The sequence below is a fragment of the Sander vitreus genome, chromosome 18 (genome assembly GCF_031162955.1).
Source record: "Sander vitreus isolate 19-12246 chromosome 18, sanVit1, whole genome shotgun sequence".
NCBI lineage: Eukaryota > Metazoa > Chordata > Actinopteri > Perciformes > Percidae > Sander > Sander vitreus.
The window spans coordinates 19,101,885-19,129,332 of record NC_135872.1 but is presented as its reverse complement, the minus strand read 5'-3'; the positions used below and the strand labels follow the sequence as shown (position 1 = coordinate 19,129,332).

The following is a 27,448-nucleotide window of genomic DNA, read 5'->3' as shown; positions in this document are numbered from 1 at the left end:
TGTGGGCAGAAGAGCAAGCATAAAACTGTTGGTGCTAGCGTGTAGCCAGCAAGAAATCAACAACTTTCCACAAATTTAAGATAATACACCAAAGGTTGTATTACTCTATCACAGTCCTGAAACACATTGTTGAATTTCGAAGAATTATTCAGACGTTACTTAGTCAAATAAAATTGATTCATTGAAATTGATTGATTGATTGATTAAGAGGCAATACCTCAATGTAAAAAATAGCAGTTCACGAGTAAAGGTCCTGCATTTAAAATTGTACTTCACTAAAAGTACAGAATTATTATTGGCAAAATGTACTTGGAGTATCAAAAGTAAAAGCACTATTTTGGCAGAATATCCTGTGAGTGTTACAATATTATATATTTTATTGTTGAACCATTATGACTTTTACTGTTTTAGTTGGAGATCACTTTACATACTTGTAGTTTGATCTAGAACAACGCATCATATTTTATGTTTAAGTTGATATTAAGTCGATCTTTGCAAAATCTCAATACAAAATGGAATTATTTAAGTAAAGTAAAGTAAAGTACATTACTTGAGTAAATCTACTTACATTCCACCACTGGCCAGATGTCACAACTTGAAAGTGATGAGAAGTAGAGTGAATATATGAGCGAATATATTTCTAGAATTTAGTACGACCATGTATTTACTTTTTTGGAGAATTTTCTGCCTCTACTGATGCCCTTTTTTCACCCCCTCTGTACAACTGAGACAAAAAGGGGGGGGGGAGAAGCGTAATTGAATACATCCAGGTAAATTGTAGTTTAATCACACGTCTAGTGTTGTGCATTTAAGTGCAGTTAAAATGACATGCCACATTCAGTGCTGAACTGGTTCAATTTAAGTGGAACTGTTAGAGTGAAGCCAAAGCAAACAGGACGTCTAATCTTTATTTTATCACTTCCCAGCAACAACATTAGAAAGGTGTAAATGGATGTGTGTGGCAGCCGGGAAAGTGGGTTATTGGACGGAAAATCTTGGCTTAAGTTTGGTGCATGAATCACTGTTACCCTACTCTTAAAACTGAGAAATGTTTAAAGTTTTGTTTATAGCTGATAAGTTGTAAACTTTGTGGGTTGTGAATGTATGTTGCTGTGTGTGTATTCAACATTTCTGCTGACTTTCTTTCAAAAGCAGTGTACCCCATAAATAAATCAGAGATCATCCTACTTCTTGTCAGCTCCCTTGAGAGGGTGAATGTTTGTGTTTAACAGTCAGTTTCCCCACAGGAAGCTGATTTTAGTGTTGAACGTGTAAACTTTTGAGCTGTTACATTAACAGAGGTTGTATTGCTCAGTGCCAATCCTCCCGGTCACTAACAAGCTCTGGCTTGCAGAATCTCCCAAGGGGAATTTTAAGCAGAATAAGATTTTCTAAAACTGCCATTCAGTTACATTTTTAATGACTCAATCCAGTAAACAACTTAAGTATTTTCTTTCTGTAATTAGCTAATTTGTCTCCTAACATTTGTTTTTCATTTTCGTGTTGACGTGTTTGTCACAAAAAGAAACCATTTGTCTTCATCCTTCCATCCAGATTATACAACAATACAACAGAGTTTTACTTTATTCTGACAATCTGACGATCTTCCTCTGGACCTGTGTATTTTAAATTTTACATTGACCTCTCTGTGTTCATCGCTTTCTCCCCCCCGTCCAGCTGGAGTCTGGTGTGCCGCTACCGAGCCCCATGGAGCTGATGGGGAAGATCTTGGTGAAGAACAAGAAGAAACACAACAAGACAGACGGAAGCACCAAGAAGAAGCTCTCAGAACAGGTTTCCAACACCTACAGCGATTCTTCCAGTGTTTGCGAGCCCTCCTCTCCTAGTGCAGGTACAGCTAGTGCTCCCTTTGACACACAAGCACACACACTCACATCCTACAAACAAAGCCATCAAGTCCCACTGGAACCGTTGAGTTATGATGTTTCAAATGCAAAATATAGCCTGACCGTCTGGGTCCATCTGTAATATGGACCAACACCTCTATGCCATGCAGAAAGTCACTGGAGCAAAACAGTGCTATTGTTTATCATTCATCATTTTCATTGCCCTCTCCATCAGCTGAAGGTATTATTGGCTATTGCATACACTCCCTGTCCGGCACATACACTGCTAGTCACTTGGGTGTCTTAAACACAGGCCGGTAGTGGCCTTCATTGTGTCAGTGTGTGAGCATGCTGCTGTGTGCACATTATACTATAACTGTCTGAAGTTATTATCTCAATTTATGGATTTTTATATTTTCACAGCTGCTCTGTTTTTAGTTTTCCCTTATCGTTCATATCTGTATTGTAGTTGGTTACACTTTATATGTGTATGTGCGTGTTGGTGTGCGAGTGTGTGTGTGTACATGCATGCTTTCTTTTTGTACTTTATATTTCCCACTATCTATTCATTTTTGTACATAAAGGATATCATTTAGTTGTAAATGATAATAATCCTTGCAATCAATCACCTTTAGTTTTCTTTGGTCGCTGAGCTGCAATCTTCATTCTTACACTGACACATACTGCCCCCTGGTGTAAGGAAATAAGCTGCACAAGTGTTTGACTCTTTTCTAACTGTCAGGAATCCTTTTTAACTGGTGTGCATTGAGACAAACACCGATCAGTGGGGCACAATGACATCTGCGGATCTTCAAATGGGGAAAAAAAATAATTTACATACATTATGATAACCAAGAAAATAATACATTATTAAAACAATGTTCTTCGTGCCTTCCACAGAAAATATGGCCTAACGTTCTACAAGTGTCCATTCCCGTCTTTTGACAGCTTTGACAGTTGAGCACAGTAACATTTGAAGGCAAACTAGATATTTGTATAGAACTTTGTATATTTAAAAAGGGCTATACAATTATTATTAATTACAGAATAAAGAATTGTATGACATACTGTACTGCATGATGGTAGACTAAACAACAGACCACTTCAAATTAAGCTTTACAGTAGTTTGACCTTGTAGTGTTGTACAGTAGGATGCAGGTTTGTTGCTTTTGATGAATTTGTTTTTTCCACACAGGTTCAACCAAAGAGGAGATGGCCGATTCCTCGCAGCCTTCAGAGGGTGCTGAGCTCAGCCTGAGGCCGCAGGGCAGAAAGTCTATTGGTGAGTCATATATAGTACATGATCTTAGATTCTGCGGGAAAGCTTTGGCAGAGCTCTCATCAGGCGGGCTGCAGACACTATAGGTCAGTCTGACCATTACACTGCTAAAATTAATTCAATCAGTCAGTGTGACCTCAGATTCAGTGGGAAATCTTTAGTAGATCTCTCATTATGCAGGCGCAGAGGATGGGTCACCGCGACCAAAATAATATTAAAATGAATTTCCTCAGTCACCATGATCTCCATGGGTTGGGCTTATTTGTGTCCCTGCTGTAGATGTAATGGAGGCAACTGATAAAGACTTGTTTGAAGCCTATCAGCCTGTCCAACATTTTGCATCGAGTATGTGGCAATGTCTATTAAATGTACATACATTTAGTTTTATTTATTGTGTTTTACCTGTGACCATATTTGTGGCTCATGTTTCAGGTGAGGTGGAGGCAGAGAGTGAGGATGATGATGATGATGATGACGACTGTAAAAAGGGCTCAATGGATGAGGTGTGCATCTCGCAAGTGACATTCTGCAATCAGTTCAAATACTAGTAATAATGGAGATTTACAGTACAGCTCAGTGTACTATATGCATGCCATGTGCTGAGGCTGCCCTCTAGTGTACGTATTTGGTAATGCATTTTATTTCTACTGATGTGTTTCCAACGTCTTGAATAATAAGGGCAACTTTTCAGAAGCTCAGACACATCCTTCTCATTGTTTCCAAGCATTAAAGACAGACCTTTTGTTAAAACATTGTGCTGCATTACGTTCATATATTTGTGTGTGTGTGTGTGTGTGTGTGTGTGTGTGTGTGTGTGTGTGTGTGTTCATATACAGGGTACAGCAGGCAGTGAGGCATTTGCTACAGTGGAAATGTCCAACCTGGTCATCTACATCCAGCCTGTCAAGTTTAACAGCTTCGAGGCTTCCAAAAGTATGAACAACATACCTGAAGACATTGCATGCAAAATGAACATACTGAATACATTTTTAATAGTGATTTTGGAAGAAAATCACTGTGATCAACATATCACCATATCTGCCCGCAGAGATCAATCGCAGCTTCCAGATGTCATCCTTCGTAGAGACCAAAGCTTTGGAACAGTTGACCAAATGTCCTGTAGAGTTTGTGGAGTATCCTTCTCAGTTTTACCACACTACTGAATATAACTCACAATGTTTGAATCTAATTTGCGTTCACGTTTAACTTCTGTTCTTCGAGCTGTGTCTGCAGTGCACGTACTGCATCACGGCCCATTATATTCCTTATGGTAGTCTGCTCTTCACCACTTCACTCATATGGCTAATTCTGTTAAAGAAAAGTAATGAAGAGATGATAATCATATACAAAGAAATGTGAGTCACTGTCAGTAATTCTAGTTTTAAAGTCATAATACAATAGTTGAAGAAGTAGTTGTAGTAACAGTACCTGTTGTACTTTCTAATGCAGGCCATGCAACATTGACTTTAACCAGCTCTGTTCAGATACAACAAGCTGCAGCTGAGCAGGATTTACCCTAAAGGCACTCGAGTGGATTCATCCAACTACAACCCTCAGCTCTTCTGGAACGCCGGCTGTCAGCTGGTGGCTCTCAACTTCCAAACAATTGGTGAGCGAGGATAGTGAAAGACATTTCTATTACATCTTTTTACAACAGAAAAATACTTTGCACATCTATACTTTGAGACAGGTGCGTCAGAGTGGGACGAGTAGGTCTGTCTTACTTGAAAAAATAAATGTAATCGCTGTAATAGTTTAAGCAAGTTAGACAGTGTGCGGGAGTTTCTTTGCAACTTTTTATTACATATTTTTGAAATTGTGCAAATGCTTTATTCCTTGCGAAATTTATGATTAAAAATTGATTTTAAAAAATGACTTATTTTTTTGAATGCCTCATTATGTAAATAATAAAGTTTGCCAGTTTTACTTCAGTGTTGACTCACCTTAATATTATTATTCTGTGCTCACTCCGCAGATTTGTCCATGCAGTTGAACCTGGGCATGTATGAGTACAACGGGAAATGTGGCTACAGACTCAAACCGGAGTTTATGAGGCGGCCGGACAAACACTTTGACCCTTTCACTGAGAGCACAGTGGATGGGATAGTAGCCAACACACTGTCTGTAAAGGTGGGTGTATTTTTGTGTTGGTCTTTTTGTGTCTGCAAAGCTCTCTCTCTGTCTCTCTCTGTGTGTGTTTGATCATTGTTTATGCTCTCTTGCTTTCTTTCCAGATCATTTCAGGCCAGTTCCTGTCAGATAAGAAAGTAGGCACGTATGTGGAGATCGACATGTTCGGCTTACCGGTGGACACCAAGAGGAAAGCGTTCAAGACCAAGACATCTCAAGGCAATGCCATCAACCCTGTCTGGGAAGAGGAGGCTATTGTCTTCAAGAAGGTCAGGCTATGTTCTCAGTTGTAGCTTTCAATATACCTGTATACAGTGCAGAGAACCCATTTACTGCCAAATATACACACAGCCATTTGTAATGACTGTATGTTCTAAAGCCTGAAATCAAAATTGAGACTGTTTCGAAACTGTATCAAACTTAGTGTTGTCATTTTAACAATGAGTGTTTTTTATACATGTTCCTCAGGTTGTTCTGCCCACACTTGCTTCATTAAGGATAGCCGTGTTTGAAGAAGGAGGGAAGTTCATCGGCCACCGTATCATTCCTGTGTCAGCCATCCGTCCAGGTAACAAAGATTTGTTACAACACAGCTCTTATTGTCCACCATCAATTTAAACAGTTTAATTTAATGATGAATTCTACTTTTGGAATAGAGTTTGAGAACAGAGGAAATATACTGAAGCAAAGTTATAGAAGCATTAGCTCTTTAAAATAAATACACCCTCAGAAACCAGAGACAGTACCAGAACAATTAAATGTGACATGTTTGAATAAGCTGTGGTTGTTTCCTGAAGTGTGTTTTAATTATCTGGATGCTTTGCAGCAATTGTTGTTTCTGAACTGATAGACGCTCAATCTGACTTTGCAGGCTATCACTACATCAGCCTAAGGAATGAGAAGAACCAGTCCCTGACTTTGCCGGCTCTGTTTGTGTATGTAGAAGTAAAGGACTATGTCCCAGACACATTTGCAGGTAAGTCAGGTGAACATATTAAAACCAAAAGTCAAATGTTTTTGTCCAGAAAACACTGCAGGTCTAGAGTCATGTTCAAAAGGCTGCTTTATTTTCTTTCTAATACTCAGATGTCATTGAAGCCTTGTCCAATCCCATCCGCTATGTCAACCTGATGGAGCAGAGAGCCAATCAGCTGGCTGCTCTAACTCTGGAGGAGGGAGGAGAGGAGGAGGGTGACAAAGAGGTGTGTGTGTGTGTGTGTGTGTGTGTGTGTGTGTGTGTGTGTGTGTCTGTGTCTGTGTCTGTCTCTGTCTCGCATATGCTGGACATCCCACACATGTGTGCTCATATTTGTTTGTGTTTATGTGTGGAAAGCTTTGTGCCACTGATCAGTCACTGATTACGATGAGCGGTCCCTCAGCCAGCTGGCAGCTCGCCTTATTGTTAAGATCTAACTGGTTTAGGAATTAAAAACAGATGGTAGGGAGAATGAGAAGATGCAGACAGAGTGGAGTTCACTTTCTTCAGCAAAACCCTATTAAGATGCAATTTAGAAAGAAGCAGGTCTTTAATATCACTGCACTTTAAAACCCATCCACCAGCACCATTGTATTGAAAGGATGGATTATGAACCACAGTTCCAGCACAGATCCCCAAAGATATTATCCCCAAAGATATTATCAGCAGACTTTTGTTTGGACCATTTTTCATTCCCAGTCGCTCCATGATAAACTGCACTGCAGCCACAGCTGTGGCAGTATTGTTGCTGCATTTCATTAAACCTCCTTCAGCATCCACCTGCGGGCTCTGATTCTAGGTTTCCTCTGAGGATAGGTCTGTCATTGTGACACTGTGTACTTTCACCTATATGCTTTAAGGTGTAGTGACATGTTTAGATGCTAGATGTAAAAAATGAACACAATTTACAAATCTGTTTACTTTATTTGTCTGGCTGAAATTGCTGATAAGACGTCCGTTTACTTTGGTTTGTGACACGTTTTCTGACCATGTTGAAAGTCTCATTCACAAAAAGGGGATATAATTTGAGGTTGACAACCAATTTAATCAAATCAATTCAAAAATAAATACCTATGACAATTCCCTAGACCTCATATTGATCCTGTCGAGGTCTGTAATTGTAAGGTTGTAGGTCTAACCCAGATTTAAGCATAGCGTCAATCTTAAAGGTACCCCGTGGAGATTTTTACCACTAAAAACATTTCTACGGAGCTCACACACGAGGATGCACATGCATGCGTGTGTGCTTGCGGGCGACGTGATACACTGTTGATTATTTCACGTCCTCATTTCAACTGATGTACAATGTCACTGACAATTTGATAATGTGCCAAGAAATGTAGCAGTGCACCAACAAAGGCAAGGAAGAAGAAACGTAAATAGCGAAAATGTGGATGTAAAAAATACACACAATTATTAAAAAATGTGTCTCCGAAAATGTTTTATGTGGAAGGAAATGCATTCAACACATTTATTAGACCTTAAGGATATACAAAATATGATTAGGTGAGACACGGTGAATGTAAACATAACTGTAAACAAAAAAAGGGTACCTTTAACTCTGTCCCAGCCACTAAGAATCTCCAAATTACTTTCACATTGAAAGCACTTCCTGACTAACCGCTGACTAACTGATGTGATGTGATTCACTGTAAGAGTTGGCAGCTACCTTTAACTTTAGTACAGGCTGCAGTTTGAACATAACCTAAATGCCAAGCAGCTCAGAGTGTTAAACAAGTCCTGGCTGCTTAAGAGAATGTGACCTGCTTTGTTCCAAGTGACATAACTCAGTAAAGATTGCACTGCGAACAGCTCACACTAATGGGCCAACATTACAACAATAGAAGGAGAGTGGTAACCTTGTAGGTGCTGCGTTGAAGGTAAAGTAGCTGCAATCTTTGTTAATGTGGTGTCATTTTGAATTTACTTGACAGAGAGTACAGGTAGCCAAGGATTAATGTAGGTGCAATGCAACAGGGAGCAGACAAAGGGATTATCTAAGGAGGGATGTGAGAGGCAAGGTAGGACACGGGGTCATCTTGGGTTATAACAAGAGGGGACCGGAAAAAAGGGTTGTTCCTTTGGGGCTTGTATTATTTGATTTGCCAGCTGATATGATTAGCCAGGAGGATGTCAAAGGAGTGCTGTTTCATGCTGTGACCATGGCAACAGTCACCAAACTGGTAGAGCATCAAAAGGGAGAGCACATTGTGCGGATACAAACGTAGAGAGAGTGGGGAAAGAAAGGAGAAGAGCTGGCTAGTGTGACTAGAACAGAGATTATTTAAACATTAACATTTCAGAGATAAGGGCATATAGACCGAGAGCCAGCGGAGCCTAGGGGAAATTAAGATCTGCTGAGCCACGGCACTGGAACAATGTTAAGAGTGGGATACCAAAGCTATGTCTACAAACTATCCTGCAGGACACAGGTACAACAAGACACTCGAGGAGGTTTTTCTTCCTCAAAAAAAACTTGTATGACTGTGTATTTGGAGGTTTTGTGACACAGAAGAATGAGATATTCAGTGAACTTTGTATTCAAGTTTAAACAAAGAAGAAAACAGCAATTATTTCACCTGAAGAAGCAGCAGAGGAATGTGTGTGACAATTTATGCTATGTTTGATTGTGTGCGTGTGTTTCTGTACAACTCTGCACCACCACTTGTTAACACTGAGAAGGTGTATATACATGCTGTTCATTTTACCATACTTCACATTTAAAATGCTCTACAGAGGAGCCAGTGGTTAGTGCTGTATTCACAGATGTGTTGACTGGATTAATCTAAATGTTGAATCTTTGATGTGATGGACAGGTGGAGGCAGGAAGTGATGCCCCCTCAGAATCTAAGGTGGATCAGAGGGTGACGTTGCCTGCAGAGAACGGACTGAGCCACACACCCATTATCGCCCCGAAACCCCCTTCGCTGGTCGGACACCAGCCCCAGTCTGCAGGTACTGAATAACCAGCCTTCAAATCCCATCATCCCATTTCCCCAATATCTAAAATGTCACCTGTATTTTAAATGCACTGGAATTATGTTGAAAACATCATATTCACTTCGAGTAACACATTAAACATTAGAAATACACGATAATTGTTCTATAAAAAAATGCAGATTCTTCGATGAGATAATACATTTTATAGTTTGCTTTAGTAAATACTCACACCCTTACATTTTGCACCTTTTTATGAAATGTTGCAATTAATCTTCTGTTGTTAATCATGATAATACATTCATAATGTATCTGTCAATGTCTCTTATGGACAAGAGTATGATGATTATGGGTTACAGATAAAAGCCACAACTGAAAAGAGAAAAAAAGATTATTATGACATTATATTAATATAATAACAGTAAACGTGTGCTTCTCTGTATGTTATGTTAATTAGATTTTTGAGGGGAGATAAGCAAGGTTCTATTGTTCATACAGATGTTACTTGGCCCCCAGACCATATTTATTATCTATATTAAAACAACATGAAAATATAATTTCTCTGTTGTAATAACAAAAATCATTTCAGAAAAGATCAGAGATATTTTGTCACTTAGCTATGCAACCAACTGGCAACTCAACATGTGAACTTGTTTTTGGTAACCAGGCTCATTGAAACCATCAGTGAAGACTGAAGACATCATTCAGAGTGTCCTCACTGGTAAGGTTTTGTTTTGAAACATCATCCTGATGCACACCCTTATGTAGTTATTATTCAGACTCACAGATTTTGGTGGTCACGTACATAATACATATGTTTAGGCGTAATCCTGTCAAGAATATTGAGTAAATTGATTAAGTTTGCAGGACAAAGATTTAGCAGAAATACAACATATAATGTTTTTTCATGAAAAGATCATTTAGGTTCACGAAATTCACAGTGAACCATATGCTGTCATGTAAAGTACGAGTCATAAGTGTTGTAAATGCAGTGCTTATCACTTTATGTCTCTAGATGTAATGGGGTTATTCTGTTGGTATATTCATCACTCCAATGCAACTTCTAAAAGTGCTGATAATTTTAGCTACCAAGCAGTTTCTGACATCAGCTGTGACATCATGGTGCTTATGTACTGTATGTACACAATTTGAATATTGTACATACTGATTTGCATTCACAGTTACATGATAATAACCTTTATTTATAGAGCATTTAAAATCCACGTTAGAAAGTGTTTCACAAAACAAATTAAACTTGGCTTTACAAAATGTATTGTACAGTCTGTCACCCTGTCTCTTGCTCACTTTTGTCCCATCATTCTGTTGGTCCTCCGTCCCCTGCCTTTAGAATTAGAGGCTCAGACAGTGGAGGAGTTGAAGCAACAGAAGGGCTTTGTCCGAGAGCAGAGGAAGCAGTACAAGGAGATGAAGGAGCTGGTTCGGAAACACCACCGCAAGACCAGCGAGCTGATCAAGGAGCACACAGCGCGTGTGTCTGAGCTACAGAGCCAATATCAGCGCCGGCGCTCTGCCCTGCAGAAGAGCCGCAAACGAGACGGTAAGAAAAGGTAGGTAGCCTCCTCATCTTCTCCTCTTCAAACTGCCCTACTATTGGTTTCCCTCTTCACCGCTTTCCTTTGAGATCTTTGCCTTTTGCTCTATCTATCTTTACAAAAAGGAAATCCACCAAATCAACGCAACTAAGAAAAAATAGGCTTTTGTTTTACCTACAACTAACTGGCCAAATGTTGAGATATTTTAGTTGAAAGTCATTCTGGGAAATAAAGTAAATTACTATCAGGTTCAGGGAAAGTGGGAATGCCATACAAATTAAATTACAACAATACAATGTTCTTGATAACATAGTATGTAAAATGGTGTATGGATTTTCTTCCCTCCTTTCCTTCTTCATTCCTTTCTTTCTGTCTTCCATCTACAGAAATACACAGTACATCATGCACTTGTAAATACATATTTAAAGTCCGCTGTTGCATATTGTATTGCTCCAAAACAAACCGTACAGAGCAGACATTGCATTCTTCAGAAAGAAAAAGAGGCTGAGCTATGTGTGTAATAAGAATAAGGGGATAAAGCTTCCTCTAGGCCTCAGGGAGTCGTTCAGGGCCCTCAGGAGTCCATCACACAGCAACGATTATAGTCCTCTCAGCCAGTGTGGACCGCAGAGGGCCACTGCATGAGACAGATAACACATTTCAACCAAGTTACTTCAAGGTAGAAGATAAGTGCTCCTCCTAGTGTTTGAAATAACATCATTGATGTTCATAGCACCATTCCCTAAAAACGTTTTATTTGATGACCAGTAGCTGTGATGAGGGCATCCATGTGCATATCTGTGTTACAAGTTTTCTTAATATACAGTAGAAGTTTTATTGTATATTAAGATACATATAAATTAATATGCATTTATTTACAATGTCCAGTTATAGAATGAGTAGGGACTAATAAACAGAAAAAAGGAGGTATCTTAATTTGCAGATGTTCTGATTATGTGTGTGTGTGTGTGTGTGTGTGTGTGTGTGTGTGTGTGTGTGTGTGTGTGTGTGTGTGTGTGTGTGTGTGTGTGTGTGTGTCTAGTCGGTCCGAACAATCTCTGTCGAGCCTGGACCAGGAGCTGTGTGAGCTGGATCAGGAGTGCAGCCAGAGGCTTTCAGAGCTGAAGGAGCAGCAGCAGCAGCAGCTCCTCACACTTCGCCAGGAGCAGTACTACAGCGAAAAGTACCAGAAACGAGAACACATCAAGCAGGTACTCAAGCAGGGGTGGGGGGGGCTAAGTAAATACTAACTAACATTAGTTAAGTAAATACTAAGCAAAAGGGCTGCAACAAATATGTCTCATACTGTCTGTTTTCACTTCACTTTCAAGAGATGTATATATCTACACCTTTCTTGTCAATGTCTGATTTCTAGTGTCCTCCTTTACTAGCGCTACTGACAATATGCAGTATGGGCAAAATCCTTTTCAAACTCCATTTGCATGCACATGCAAGGCTCTAATTATTTAGGGCCTTTAAAATGCTTTTGCATTTTGTAGTGAAATGGCTAAATAACTGGAAAATCTGAAAGAATAGACATTAAGATTCATCTCATATCTGCTCCAGCCAAAACTACGCTGTGCCCCAAAAGGCACACACAGTTGTTTTAAATTATTATAAGGTACATACTGCACATTTATTGATGGAAGACTGAAAGCCCTAGATCAAATGTCATATTTCCTGTCATCGCTGTACGTCTGTTAGCTGCCTATTTATGGCCAACATACGTATAGCTAATTTCATACTTGTCTCCACTGAACTTGTGTGTCGTCATTAAACTCTTGTTGAGTGACTATTATTCACTTTCCCAGAGTTTATAATACCAGTTAGGGTAGTCAGTGTTTCCATATAAACAGTACATATAAACATACATATACTGTATAAACAAGTGCATGCAAGTGTATGTAGCAGTAGGATAAACAGGCATATATATGCCACACACATGCAGGAGCTTGCCCAGACTTGTGTTGGACTAGATATAATGCTGAATGAATATTACAGCCATCATTCTGCTGCCTGTGCACGTGTTCTGTTGTATGGTGTGGAAAAATGAATGTCTTCTGCTCCAGTACACCTGCACAGTGAACACAGCTGAGGTGTCACAAAGGTTTATTCAAGCAAAAGACAACAAGCATAATGGAGATTGTGTTGTTTCCATGATCTGAATTTTGTTTAATTATGATCTCAACAAATGTGGCTTCAATTAAAGGGACAGTTCACCCCTCAAATCAAAAATACATATTTTCCTCTTACCTGTAGTGTTATTTAACAGTCTAGATTGTTTTGGAGTGAGTTGCCCAGTGTTGGAGATATCCGCCTTAGGGATGTCTGCCTTCTCTCCAATATAATGGAACTAGATGGCACTCGGCTTGTGGTGCTCAACTTTAATTAAATATATAGCACTGTAGGTATGAGGAAAAAAAAATATTTTTGATTTGGTCCCTTTAAAGTGAAATATTGACTACAATCATCAAGAATTAAAAGCAGATGTTTCCCGTCTTACTCTTTTTAACCTATTTTTTTTTGTGTCAAATTATGACTGTCTTTGTTTCTCTCTCTAGCTGGTTGAGAAGCTGACCACTATAGCAGAGGAGTGCCAGAGCGCTCAGATCAAAAAGCTCAGAGACATCTGTGAGAAGTAAGACTGTGTTCAGTATACAGCATACACACACACATATTTACACAAACACAAAGGGACCCTACGTTCTCATTCTTTCTGTATCTTCTTCTTTCTCCATCTCACCATCTACAGAGAAAAGAAGGATATAAAGAAGAAAATGGACAAGAAAAGGCAAGAGAAGATCAGTGAAGCCAAATCTAAAGACAAGAATGTGACAGAGGAGTAAGTATCTGTTTTGAACATTATTAAAGGTGCTCTAAATAATGTGACACGTTTTTAGGCTTCAACATTTTTCGTCACATACAGCAAACATCTCCTCACTATCTGCGAGCTGACTGTCCCCTGAACACACTGTAAAAAAAAAAACACGGTCTCTGTAAACAGCCCAGGCTCCACAAATACCAACAAAAACAAACTGCGCCAACCTGCACCACGAACCATAACAAACAGTGTTCCAGCCAATAACCGACAAGAAGGAAGCTGGTTGAGCCATCACTGCAGCAGCATTAGCCAGTAGGCTACTTCCACAATGCACGTTCATGACTCAACCAACTCCTCCTTGTCGGTTATTGGCTGGAACACTGTTTGTTATGGTTCGTTGGGCAGGTTTGCGCAGTTTGTTTTTGTTGGCGTTTGTGGAGCCTGGACTGTCTACAGAGACCACTTTTTTTTTTTTTTTACAGTGAGTTCAGGGGACAGTCAGCTAGCAGTGTGGAGATGTTTGCTGTATGTAACAAAAGATGTTGCAGCCTAAAAACGCGTCACATCACTTCGAGCACCTTTATCTAACAGTAAACAGTCCTTGTAGGTTGTTATATTTATATCACCACTAGATGTCAGTAAACACTAAAGATTGAGCTCTGGTGGGGCTGGTTGCTTGGTTTGACTGTTGATGAAAATTCTCCCCACAGAGAGAAGCTGGAGATCAACAGATCGTTTGTCAACGAGGTGGTGCAGTACATTAAACGGGTAAGAGAGGACATGGCTATGGTGTGATAGAGAATGCATAGTCCATAACATCAGCATATAATATGCCTATAATGCCATACTACGGTTGAAGTCATTTGATTTAATTCATCCATCTTCATCCGCTTATCCGGGGTCGGGTCGCGGGGGCAGCAGCTCCGGCAGGGGACCCCAAACTTCCCTTTCCCGAGCCACATTAACCAGCTCCGACTGGGGGATCCCGAGGCGTTCCCAGGCCAGGTTGGAGATATAATCCCTCCACCTAGTCCTGGGTCTTCCCCGAGGCCTCCTCCCAGCTGGACGTGCCTGGAACACCTCCCTAGGGAGGCGCCCAGGGGGCATCCTTACCAGATGCCCGAACCACCTCAACTGGCTCCTTTAATTCAAAACTTTCAAATTTAAATTTGTATTGACACCTATGATACACACCAGTACCTACAGTACAAAACATGTGTGGGTCCAGTAATACTATTGATGACATGCAAAGACCTTATAGTATCTGTGTGTGTTTGTGTTTGTAGTTGGAAGACGCACAGAGTAAAAGACAGGAGAGACTACTGGAGAAGCACAAGGATATCCGCCAGCAAATCTTGGATGAAAGGCCAAAGGTAAGACATTTTATTGAAAAGATGTTAAATGGAAACTCACATGTGACATAACTCTTGATTTGTGATGTGTTTGTTGATACTGTACACTGATATTTTTCATTACTTCCATCACATTCTCACCATAGCGCGTTTTTTAAGTTACTGGTCTGTTGCATGGCAGGACCCAGTCAGGGTGTCCAGGGTGCACGGCTCAGCATGTCTTTCAATCCTTGCATGTGCAAAACAAAAAAGACATGTTCCAAGTATTAACTGGTGAGGCTAGAAATGGCAATCCAGCAACAGACATTTCAAACATTTTAAATGTTTAAATATCTTAAGACCTTTTTGGTTGGTTGGTCTGGCCTTGCAGAATAATTAAAAATATTTTACACAGTACTTGGGTCAGTATTTTGCTCTTTAGAAAATTGATGGACAACATAGATGTTTCACAAGCTGTGACTAGAGACATAACTTTGGTTAAATGTGACTAAATTGTACCAAACTATATATCTGTAACTGAACACTGGCTGTTCATTTACACCACTGGGGGGCGACCTGGCCCAGGTTTAGTGAGATATGGCACTGGTACTTCTCAGCAAAATTGTAAGATGACCTCCAAAAATTGTTGAATGTTTTTACACTTAAATATCTAGCTTTGCTGATATCAGAATATATGTGTTTAAATACCAATACCTGATGTACTTTATGTGGTTGCATACAGTATAGAAACAGTATGTTAAAGGGTTGTTTGGCTGTATATCAGTGAACACTGGTTAGTTGCCTTGAAACATAGAGCTCCCTTGCTGTGGGGAGTCCTTGGCTGTCGTTATTAATGGGATAGCTGGAGGATGTAATACCATCATGACACTCTGCTGTATGCTACATATACATGGATGGGTTCATTGTGAAGTGGATGTTTTAGCATGACTGCTTTTCCTATATGAGTTGCGCACTTCCCAATGTTGTCATTGTGACTATCATTGTAGGACGATTGTGCAGCTGAAGAGCATGGTAAGACCATCGTTGCATCCCAGTGTTCAGCATTAATATAGCATCAGTGTGGCAGTATTAATATGCAAGCTTTTATACACCTGGGCCACTGACTGGCAACAAGTGACTGCGCATTGCACCTCTGTAATGGCTGAGACCTGCCAAGCATTACTACAATGCAGGACTGTATGAATTATTGCAAATATGTGTATTTTTCTGCAAGAACGACACATACAGTGTGGCTGTATTGCTGTAAATTTAGGTGTAATCTGCACAGCATGGCAGCATAACAATATAACAGGGACAGCAGATTGGCCTGTGTATAGTGAGATCACACCCCAGTCGGAGTGCTCATATTTGATCCCACGTGTCGATGTGTCCTTGAGGAAGATCCTAGATACCAACCAGAGGGAAAGAACTTCACCATTTTGGGTTACCAATAAGGTATATCACATCAACTTAACACTATGTTCTATTAAAAGCATAAATGTCTCAGGCTCTACTGTAACATGCAATGTTGCACAAGGATCTCTGGACCCTATCCGGAGGCATAGTCGTCTCATTTGTAAGATGTTTGTAAAATTTGTCATTATCATAATGAAAATATGTGGTACAGGTGCATCCACTAGACACAAAGGTAGTAACAGTCATTTTCTCTTGAACTCTCAAAATTATTTCGACAAGACTTTTAATCTAATGCAGTACAAAGCATATTGCAGCACACTGCCAGGGTAATGAAAATTACCTCTGCTTGCCAAGGAGACACTTCGATGTGATCCTCCTGTCATGTTTTTACACTTGTTGTCAAAAGTCATTTACATTTACCATAAATGGGGTAGTGTGTTTTTCTTTAAAGACACGCTTAAATCAAAAGTGTTCTGTTGGCGACCACCCCATAACCACCCACTCTCAAAGTGACAGCTCCTTGTTCCTTTGAAACCACTTAGAGTTGAGTGTGGGAGGTACAGTATAGACATCTAGCCCGACACGTCACATGCAGTAGGTCATTCACATTCAGCAGTATGAAGAGAAATGAGGTAGTGAGACTAAAATGACCAGAGGATGTTAAATACAGGATGGGATGGTCGAGTCAAAGATGATTGTATTTTCCTTGTTAACTGCCTGCTTGTTCTGTAAATCATTCAAGTTATTGAACTGCGCTCTTTTTATTGTGGTCCTGTGGTGACCTTTATCATCTTTTCATGGTTGCTAGAGCATTCTTGTCAATTACACCAGAATTACAATGCTGTCAAAGTCATATGAGCTGTATGAAAGAGGATCATCATGGTCTAATCAGTGTGGAATGAAGCAGATTTCCTCAGATGACAGAAAGAGACGCTGCTGTTTTATTTTAGTGATTCAGAGTTCCAGTCAAATTTCATTCTGTTAACAACTGTCGTTTCCCTCAAAATTGTATCTGATTATCCATTACCTAATCCGTTGTCTCAACCCCTCCCCTCAATCGACATCCGGACATTGGCAAATTGAATTCCCCTGAGGAAAGGTTATTATATAGTAATCAACCATCTCTGCTATAGCTGTTCTGCGACGTCAGTCATCTATATGCAAAATATGCAAGAGATGTCAGAAGACACGACTCCGGAGACAGCTAGCAGAGAATGCCCGGGGTTATGTTTGTTAAAGAAATTCAGCATGCTACATACAATGCTGGAATAGGAAACAAGGACACATTTCTGTGTGGGATTATGGGTATTAATGTGAAATCCTGAGACAAAACAATGTAAAGCAACCTGACATTGTGTATAGCCTACTGTCTTCAAAAACCTTTTAGGAAAGAAGGCAACCAAGCTGTAATGACTGAGACCCCTCCAGGTGTCTGTTGTTAGTTTTCATGCTGTAAAAAACAGAGGCTATGACTTTCTTTACCAGCCTTTTTCATAGTTTTTTCATTGTACCAGTTTTTTGCTTCCCTGATTTCACGTTTCACTTATTTTGCATTCTTTAAACATGTCGGGTACGCTTTCCAGAATTCCCCTTTTTTTTAAAGGCACCTGAAAACACTTAGATAGCCAGGGCATACTATTTGACTGAAAATTGACAGATTTACCTAACATATCTATTCACGTTACAATGTGTATCTAACTTAGCTACTAACACCAACACTTCATCAATACCAATATTATATACCATAGACTGTATAAAAGAAGGGAACATCACCCATTGGTGATACCAGCTAACGCCAGTGCTAGCTGGCTAGTTCGGTCAGCAAGGTGCATTAATTGGGATGCTAATTTTATCTTGAAACTAGCAATTTAGGCCATAAACTCATTATGAAAATGTTTACTGAGCTAATAAATCAAGTGAAAAGTAGGATAATTTTCTCTTAGACTGTTATACAATTAGACTTCTTTTTGCAACCATTGCAGTCGCCCCCTGCTGGGAATTATAAATAATCCAGGTTTAAGGGTTTGCCGCATTGGCTTCACTTTTCAGTCCCGGATGTTGCCACATGGTCAATACAATATGACTCTGGTAACATGTCCCAGTCAGTTCTGTCAGTATAGCCTTAGAGAGTCAGCTGTAACATGAGCCCAGTTCTTTACATTCATGCTTTGAACAGCACCCCACTCCCCAAGCAGCACCTCCATGTTGGTTACATACAGCTGAGTTAAGTCTATATTTTCCAGCTCTGCCTGATAGCATTTGGAAATGTCCTTGAGCAAAACACTCAACCCATGAGCAGGCCATTGGCCTTGCAGCTCTCATACTATCCGTTTGTGAGTGAGATGAATATGAACCATTGTAAAGCACTTGGCTCTTGTAATTAATGCTCTTTGTGAATGCAGTCCATTCACCATGGTGAAAACTCGTTGTTGACTGAGCTCACAGGAAAACCCTTTATTAATCATTTAGTCCGTGGATGTCCGTGGATGTTGTAAACAACAGACAGACGCATAAACATAGAAAGCATTATGGACTGAAAGACAGGATGTAGATAGCTCAAATGGGGCTAATGGACGAGGGCACAAACAACCAGGGCAAGGCTAATATAAAAATACTTTTGTTGTGTGTCCCTACGTTTGGTGTGTGTGCGAGTCTTCATGAATCAGAGAGAGGAAGATACAACATACTTTCTCTCTCATACAGTTCTGACCCAGTTTTTCCATTGGGTTCAGCGTTCACTAATGGACAGCTATAACTATCCCTGGTGGAGACCCTGCAAGCTGAGCAGCTCACTACAATGATAGTTGTGTGTGTATGTGTGTGTACACACATGCGTGCGATATACCTAAACCTAAAACCTAGCTACAGTATCTCTGCTATGCAATAGGCAACTCTGCATTATTAAGAACCTCCGAATTTTGTCAGTAAGATTCTGAAGTCCTAATTTTAGCGTCTTTAAGAGGCTGTAGCGGATTCCATTTCACAGCTAGAGTAATTATATAGGTTCATATGAAACTAGACGACCTAAGGAATCCAGTGTCAACCGTGTCGTGATAGCTTGTGGGGACGGGGGCAAATAACAAATAGCAAAACTTTGGCGAAGGAAAAACTGGCATTGCCCTTTTCAAAAAAGGTCATGTGACCTCTTACCTCAAGATATCTGAATGAATATGGGTTATATGGTTACCCACAAGTCTCCCCTTTACAGACATGCCCATGCAGTTTGGGGTAAAAACAATGCAGTTTTTATAATGCAGTATACATGTTATTCACCTATTGTAAAATGGTGTATTTGAATATTTCAAACAGTCTTGGAATTGCATAAATTGGGTATGACTGGAAAGGTGAGACAAATTGTAATTATGTGGGATGCTGTTAGTCCCTAAAGTAGTTATTTCATTGTAGTGAGACCATTTTTTTTTTCAAATGATTTACAGATTTGTAGGCACTCTATTATCAAATGGCTTGAAGAATGGTGCAAATAGCTTACGTAAATGGAAAAAAACTGTACCTGGAGGAGCATGCCCCGGGACCCCCCTAGGTTCACCCTTGAGTCCTAGCCTGTGATAGTTTGAGAATCACATACTTAATTATAAGAGAATGGAAACTGAGAGAAAGAGACATGGCGAGGTGTGTCGTCATTCCCAGCATGTGCACTCAGGTGTGACTGTCCTGCTAATGATCCAATCAAAACGCCCCCCCAGGAGACAGCAGTGCCCAGCACGACAACAGATGCTGTTCCCACACACCTCCAGACCCTATATTCTGACATGTTGCTTCGTTTCATCTTCTGTTACTTGCGACCACATGGTCCAGTTCACATTGGCATATGTCCACCTTAAATTGCTCACACCTCATGTTGATTGTGATTATCTTTTTATCAGTTGTCAAGGCAAGTCATTTAACTCATTCACTCAGCTTGATTCAAAGAAGAGCAGTTTGAAACATTTTCTCAATATAACCATGTATGACTTTAAGCTTTGTACTTCCAGGCTTTTTTCTTCCACCATCACAAATGTGGTCAGATCCCATTTTCTTTTAACCAAAAAGGAGAGATAAGACCGACATATCCGTCTTATCATCCAGACTAAAGGCTTACCAGGCCATGTTGTAATTCCTCTGTACTAGTCATCCCCTCACATACACCTTTTTTGGCTGTAAAAGAGAAATAGTGATAAGGCCATATGTTCCACAACAGTGTGCGTTAGTGTATGTGTAGTGTGAATACATGTTATTACGTGGGAGACATGCTAATTCTTTTTTACTTGAATGAAAAGGGGAAAAAAATCGGATGGTGTCTCCCCACTGTGCAAGCCGTGAACCAACGCAGAACCACACATACATGCACACACACACTAGTTCGACAAGCAAGAGTCGTGTGCAGTCGTCATGGAAACTCGGGTCCCCCCACTCTCCCCCTCCCTACCGCTCATATCCTCTTCTATCCTTCATGACTCTTTGCAATCTGTTCATTTGGATCTGAGTGCTCATGACGCAATCCCATGGATGGTTACTGGAGTTGGATGAAAGCAGCAGCAGGAGAAGGAGGGAGGAATACAGAGAGGGCGAGCAAACAGGTTGGAGGAGACATGGAGGACTGGACGAAGAGAGCCAGTATGTGGCCAGCCTCTGTCGCTTTCTATGTCTCACCCTCTCACTGGGTGATGTAGGGGTGGCCACTGTGTTCTCTCATCACTTTGATCTGCATCATCTCTGCCTAGCATCAATAATGCCCACACACACACACACACACACACACACACACACACACACACACACACACACACACACACACACACGATACACACAGGGGACACTGAGTGCAAACCAGAAGTAAAATCCATTGTGTATGTGCGCTTACATGTTGCACGCTTGGTTACTCTTCTGCTCTATTATGCTAGCTGCTATTTTAGATCAGTGCATGAGTTTTCATTTTGTATGGGCCCATGTGCTAATGAAGCTCTCTAGGGTTATGCTCTGTCTAAGGAACATTCCCCACTGAACTCCTGCTGGAAACTGTCTTCTATGGTTTGGAGGTTTCTGGCTTTAGCACAAGTCACCTTTTACAAGAGGTGGGAACAGCAAAAAGACTGTTGCACCTGATTATGTGAGGGAGGGGAGTGTTACAGACAAAAGTTTCAAAGCTGGTGCATTTTGGGCTACATACTATACATACTACACAAAAGTACTACCACACAAAGTTTGTTGAAGGCATTTGATTACATGAGAAAAGTCAACTAGTACGTATGTAGCATTTTACCAAAACTAAAATTATTACTGCACATTATTTTGTGAAAGATTAGTATAATAAATTAGGCATAAATAAATAAGAAGATTTTTGAGCCTCTACTAGTCTTAAAACTAAGTGTTTTCTTTCAAGAAATTAGCTGGACTGCTCTACAGCAGTAGGAGTTCTTTTTCAGATGCTGCAACAAAAGAAAAGTCAGAGAAAATAAATTCCCATATGTTTACCCTCTTCACTGAAATGAAAGAGAAGAACTTAATAAAAACAGTTAACATCCTCCTTATGACTGCAAGCAGCAGGGTTTGAAGCTGCACTACTCAATACTTACAGTATGTATTAACGATGGATTAAATGACTATGTGACAAATAAAATTGATTGATGTGTAATGTGAAAGCAGTCCTAGTGACGAACCCACAGAGAATTATCACTTGACTCCACAGTTCCCATCAGCTCGTCTTTCTGTGGCCTGGACTGTTTTGGTTTACTCTCACTGCTCTCATCAACCTTGTTTCCAGCAGCAAAAAAAACCTCCTGATAAACCCACTGTATGCTACCTGCCCAGCACCAAACAGCAGACATGCAAAGTCAGTAACCAGCTGGTGAACATAGTGGAACATTTAGCAGCTAAAAAGCCACATATTTCTCCAAGAGTTGGCGGAAACCAAAAAATAGCTAAAAGGAGAGTGTATTAGACTTAAAGGTGCTCTAAGCGATGTTGGGTGACATTACTTGTTGTTGACGTTCAAAGTATTTTCAAACAAAAAACGGAGACTAGCTCGCTCCTCCCTCCTCCTCATCCCGTCCCCTCCCTTCTGTGCTTAAGCGCACTATTCCCCCCCCCCCAAATCCTTCTTGTCCGTTATTGGCTGAACGCTGGAACACGGTTTGTGTATGTTTGCATGGTCCGCGTTTTTTTACAGTGTGTTCAGGGGACCGGCAGCTCGCGGACAGTGAGGAATGTTGTACCCTACAAAACACGTGACATCGCTTAGACACCTTTAAATACATCAAGTTGCCAGAAACACATCTCCAAATGAATGCTAATGTTGCTCTATGTCAGCTGGATAAGTCAATAGTTAGCTGTTTACCATACAGTATCAACTTTATAAGGTGATAATATGTCAGTGTTTTGTTTGCAGCTTGTTCCATTGCCCACAGGTGTCCAAAGAATCAGTGAATAGTGTTTATAGTTAAAATGCAACATGTAGAATCTTTTGGTTAGCATCCACATCTGACTTAAAAATACCAAGACACCACCAAGCACATTTCACATCTAGCCTTCTCTTTTGAAACCAATCCTTTTAGGGGAAACACTCATTACGGAACATGCATTGTGGAGGTATGCAGGAGTGTAATTTTAAATTCCTGGACCTGAAGAGAGGATTCTTAAGAAAAACTCCTGCAAAGCCAGAGATGACTTATTTGAGAGGAGTTGAGAAAGGGCACTGACACACACACATACAGACAGACACACACACACACACACACACACACACACACACACACAGAGAAAGAGAGATACAGAATACAGAAATGTAGCATGCTGACTATTCTGAGCAGCGGCTGCTTCTGTCTCTCTCACTTTCATTACCTGTGTCGTTCTTTTTAATTTTCATAGTAATGGCCCATACAGTGGAAATAATGTAAATGAAGGAATGGTGTTTCCTTTCCTTGCTGCACTCTTTCACACACACAACTTGCATGCATTACATGGCAAAGTCCTTTTTCTTCAAAAAGCCTAGTGCTGACAAGGTGGTGACCCTGTCTCCTCTCTTGGACATGGGATCTTGGGTTTAGCCTAATTGGGCTGTGTTTGAATATGCAGTATATCTCAAGGTCAGCAATAGCAGTAGGAGCAACAGCTAGCTAAAACATGGAAAAGATGGAAAATCACATATTTCCCTCAGACCTCCTTATTGTGACTGTATGACGAGGCACAGTTAACATAGCTACACACTGAAGCTATGCGGTGAGTTGCCAGTTGAAGGGTTTTTTGTGGTGCTGCAGCAGGCGTTATGTCACGGCTCAAAGCAAAGAATTAATTTGGCTCTTTGGAGGCCTTCTCTGCTTCCCTTGATAGCTTCTCAAAATGAGGACAGCTGGTGAAGAAGGTCACTGAATGCTGTATTTTAAGAAAGGCACAAGCGTGTGTGTGTGTGTGTGTGTGTGTGTGTCTGTGCGTGTGCATGTGTGTGTGGGGGGTCTGTTGACGGATGACAGGTCTTCAGAGATGAGGGACAGATTTGAAAGCTGGCCGGATAACTGCTGCTGGTTGGTGTCCAAACAGAAACTGGACCACTCACACACACACACACACACACACACACACACACACACACACACACACACACACACACACTATATGCATGCAACACACATAGCAAAAGCACACACAGAAGCAAATGTACAAGTTCTTTGTTGTTGTCGTGGGTGTTGCTCAGTTTCAAAATGATTATTGTTTCCAAACAGTTGATGCTTTTGATTTCCAAAATCAGAATTAAGTCAATTTGAGCATGATAAAAACTAACCTAAAACTTAGCTCCACCAGGTCCAGGAAGGCTCCTTAGTTTCACTGATGCCTTCATCATTCTTCACTCTATTTCCTGAATCTCTTCACTGCCAAACTGATAAGATGTCAGATGGAAGTTGGTAATCATAAAGCTATATATTGGGAGAAACTCTCAAAAGATTGCAGCTCTAGCTGTCTGTTCTCTAACCCACACATCTTCCTATCAATTCTTGAGAATTTTTTTAAACTAAACACATATACATGCACGCAGACAGACACATGCGCACGTCTTTTTGAGAACTGCCTGGTGCCCCTCAGACTGCTGAGGGGCTCAGACCCCCCCCTCCCGCTTCCACTTCCTTCACATGTGCCAGGGTGTCATCAGATGGGAAAAAGATGACAGTTTTAATCAGAGGGTGTTTGTGCCTCAGCAGGCAGGGTAAGACGAGCTGCACTTGTACATACACACATAATTCACGCGCACACGGTGTGCAGACTGTCCCACCGCTAAGTAGGTCATGCGCAGTGCAGAGCAGGGAGAGAGAGACGAGCTGTGGTGCATCTTTAGCCATCTGGTTGTGATGTGCTCAATGTCCGCTCTGTGAGACCCACAGAGAGAGTGAGAGAGAAAGAAAGAGAGAGAGAGAGAGAGAGACATGTTCCAGGGAAGGTGACCTTAAGATGCTGTGCTTGGTGGGGGCTTTAGCAGGCTCTGCTGTTCCACTCAAAACATTAGAAAGCCACAAGTCAAGAGCTCCTTCATTACACAGGAAGACAGACAGCATCAACTGCAGTAGCTATTGTTGTTATCTGGCTGTCTGCATGGTTTTGCATTTTCACTTGTCAGTGTACACGCTATCATTTTGAGAATATGGTTTTATACTGAAAATTGTAATACACAGACAAGTAACAGTGGTATATACAGATTACAAAATGGAAAAGGATCTGTATGTGAATTGCGATGGAGATATACAATGTACAAGGTGAAAATGCTTTGCTAAAATTACAGTAGATAACCCCAAGTTAAGAAACGTTCAATGCCAAATTGTGATACTTGGCAGTTTATCGATACTCAATACTATGAACACATTTTGGTCGGTACTCAAAAGCTGTGGTTTGATACCCAGCCCATACTCATTTATACATACGTAATCATAATCTACAGGATATAACATCAATCTAATTTACAGTATAGCAATGCATTAAAGTGCTGTGAAATTGATGTGCCGTCTCATAAACTGAAGTGGGGAGAGCAGGATGGCGGTCCTTGACCTTTATTCTATCTCCTCTCCTCCATTTCTTGAACGATTCAAGGCTTCTTTTCTGCCAGCTGTGAATTTCATGGCTGCTGTATTGATTGGAGGCTAGATGGAGAGGAGTTCATCTAAGAAAATTAAGCTTTTTGTTTAGTAGATTTCTCTATCTGAAGTTTGTGTAGGGGTGCGTATATGTCTCAAACCTTTTGCAGATTTACAGCATCAGTATTTCAGACCTTGGCTTTTCCTCCCGAATGAGTGCATGATGCGTTTTCTACTAAGATTGTTATTTGTTTACTTTTGAGAAGTTGGGTGTCTGAAGTGGGCCCTTAGTCGATTAAAAGAGGCCTCTCAGACAAAATATGGATCCCAGATAAATCCTCTCAGAACTCGCAGGTATTTTCGATCTCTCATAATGCTGACGTGACTGTATTGAGCTGCGAGACTCTGACACCATTCATCTTACCGGCTTTTCTTTTAATTACTACACTCCCGTGGGAGCCAGCCGGGTAGTTAAACAGAGAAATCAGCATTACAGCAATTATTGGCTCACAATGAAATGAATACAATCTTGTCATCTGTAATCATTGGGGGCGTCTATGCCTGAGAGAAAACAGCTCCTCATTTCTATTTCTCAGTCAGGGGAGGGGAGTGTGTATACATAGATACAGGGGGATCCTGGTCTACCTCAGCTGACCAAAGTACCTGTTCAGTGCTGAATGTCAGGGTTCAAGGCCATCACTTATCAATTGCTTCTTTTAAGTCTCTATTGTAAGTTATAGAGAACAGTAGAATTCATATGAAAATAATCTTTAGATAACAGTCATGGGTAAAACTTACAGGATGTACTGTAGCCTAGCACATGCAAAACAATGTGCACAGTGTTGGGATTCTTGTTGGCAATATTTGCTGTAATCAATTTTTTTTTATATTAACAATCACATCACATGACGTGTGTAATGTGAAAGGGGTTGCCCATAGTGATAAACCCACATAGAATTATTATGCAACTCTGCAATTCCCTTCTACCCCGATACATACAAGTCATTTTTTGGAAGTCCAAGTCGAGTCTCAAGTCTTTGAGGGGCAAGTTCAAGTCTAGTCTCAAGTCTTTTGCCACGAGTCCAAGTCAAGTCTTAAGTCTCTGGCCATCTGATCTGTCCCTAACACTGTATTGTTAAATCTTATGAATTCAAAGCATGTCCTGTAGCTACCATCCATACAGTAGAGTATCAAAATCAGTTGTAGGATAACTTTATGGGGTCTACTTAACACATCCCTCTAGCCCTCGGACCTGGTGAAATATTAACCTAAGTCTGTCACATCATATGGATACAACTATAATAGGGGCTTTCCGACCGGAGGGGTTTTTGCAGTTCTTAGAACTAGACATTTCTAGAACACTTTTTTCGTCGTGTTCCGACAGGAAAAATTTGGGGATTTTTAAGTTCCTCTGGCCTCAGTAGCGTACTTTTTTAGCTCCTACTCCAGAGCAGGGTCTTTTCCCTTTTCCCTTTTCCTAGGTGTATATGATTGGTCGAACTTATAAGTCACGCCCACTGCCAACTCAGAAACTTGCAGACAGAGCAACAACGGGACAGTTTTAACAATTTTCACCATCTTATTCATCATTAAATTCATTTCTGACAACGTTTTAGGCGAGAAATTAACTGTTTAGATTTCGAATATAGGCAGTCTTGCGTAAATTGATGCCGAATTGACAATTTGCTTCAAAGTTTTCGGAGTTCAGAAGCTCCATCAAGTGAGGCGACAGCCAGCAAGCGCCTGCCCCGTCTTCTAGCTCGTCGCTCGGCCAGTCATGCTCAGACACCTCGCTGTGAGCTGGAGGTCTCTCAGACCGCTCTCGTAAATAAGAGGCTTTTATTTCGCCGTTGACAGTTCGTTTGTTTAAATATCACAACACATGTCCATCATAAGATTAACAGGAACCTGTGGTTAGCTGTCTTTTCGGAGTTAAACTCCACAAGCGTGTCCTGCGGCTCACCGGCAAAGACCGTTGCAGTGCTTGCGTCCCTCCCTTACCCCTCCTACCAGTCCCTATGGCCACTTGGCCAGTGGGAATACAACGGAAAAAAAGATTTTGGGGGAGAGTAGTTCTTAGAACTGCTTAGAAGTGTACTTTTCCT

General features: G+C 40.7%; 1 protein-coding gene across 4 annotated transcripts in view; it reads left to right on the top strand.

Annotated features, from left to right (window-relative positions):
* The window catches only part of plcb1l (phospholipase C beta 1-like), a 121,153-nt gene that overhangs the window by 87,517 nt on the left and 6,188 nt on the right, over nt 1-27,448 (top strand). For 3 of the 4 annotated variants that reach the window (XM_078274326.1, XM_078274325.1, XM_078274327.1), the window contains 19 exons: nt 1,678-1,852; nt 3,043-3,129; nt 3,559-3,629; nt 3,963-4,059; nt 4,175-4,259; nt 4,611-4,735; nt 5,102-5,256; nt 5,361-5,525; nt 5,725-5,824; nt 6,128-6,232; nt 6,343-6,458; nt 9,049-9,187; nt 9,837-9,890; nt 10,518-10,737; nt 11,765-11,933; nt 13,284-13,360; nt 13,475-13,564; nt 14,254-14,311; nt 14,830-14,916. In XM_078274326.1, coding sequence (XP_078130452.1) covers nt 1,678-1,852; nt 3,043-3,129; nt 3,559-3,629; nt 3,963-4,059; nt 4,175-4,259; nt 4,611-4,735; nt 5,102-5,256; nt 5,361-5,525; nt 5,725-5,824; nt 6,128-6,232; nt 6,343-6,458; nt 9,049-9,187; nt 9,837-9,890; nt 10,518-10,737; nt 11,765-11,933; nt 13,284-13,360; nt 13,475-13,564; nt 14,254-14,311; nt 14,830-14,916 — 2,175 coding nt within the window. Of the gene's footprint in view, nt 1-1,677; nt 1,853-3,042; nt 3,130-3,558; nt 3,630-3,962; nt 4,060-4,174; nt 4,260-4,610; nt 4,736-5,101; nt 5,257-5,360; nt 5,526-5,724; nt 5,825-6,127; nt 6,233-6,342; nt 6,459-9,048; nt 9,188-9,836; nt 9,891-10,517; nt 10,738-11,764; nt 11,934-13,283; nt 13,361-13,474; nt 13,565-14,253; nt 14,312-14,829; nt 14,917-27,448 lie in introns of those variants that run through there. The other variant, XM_078274329.1, reaches the window with a different exon arrangement.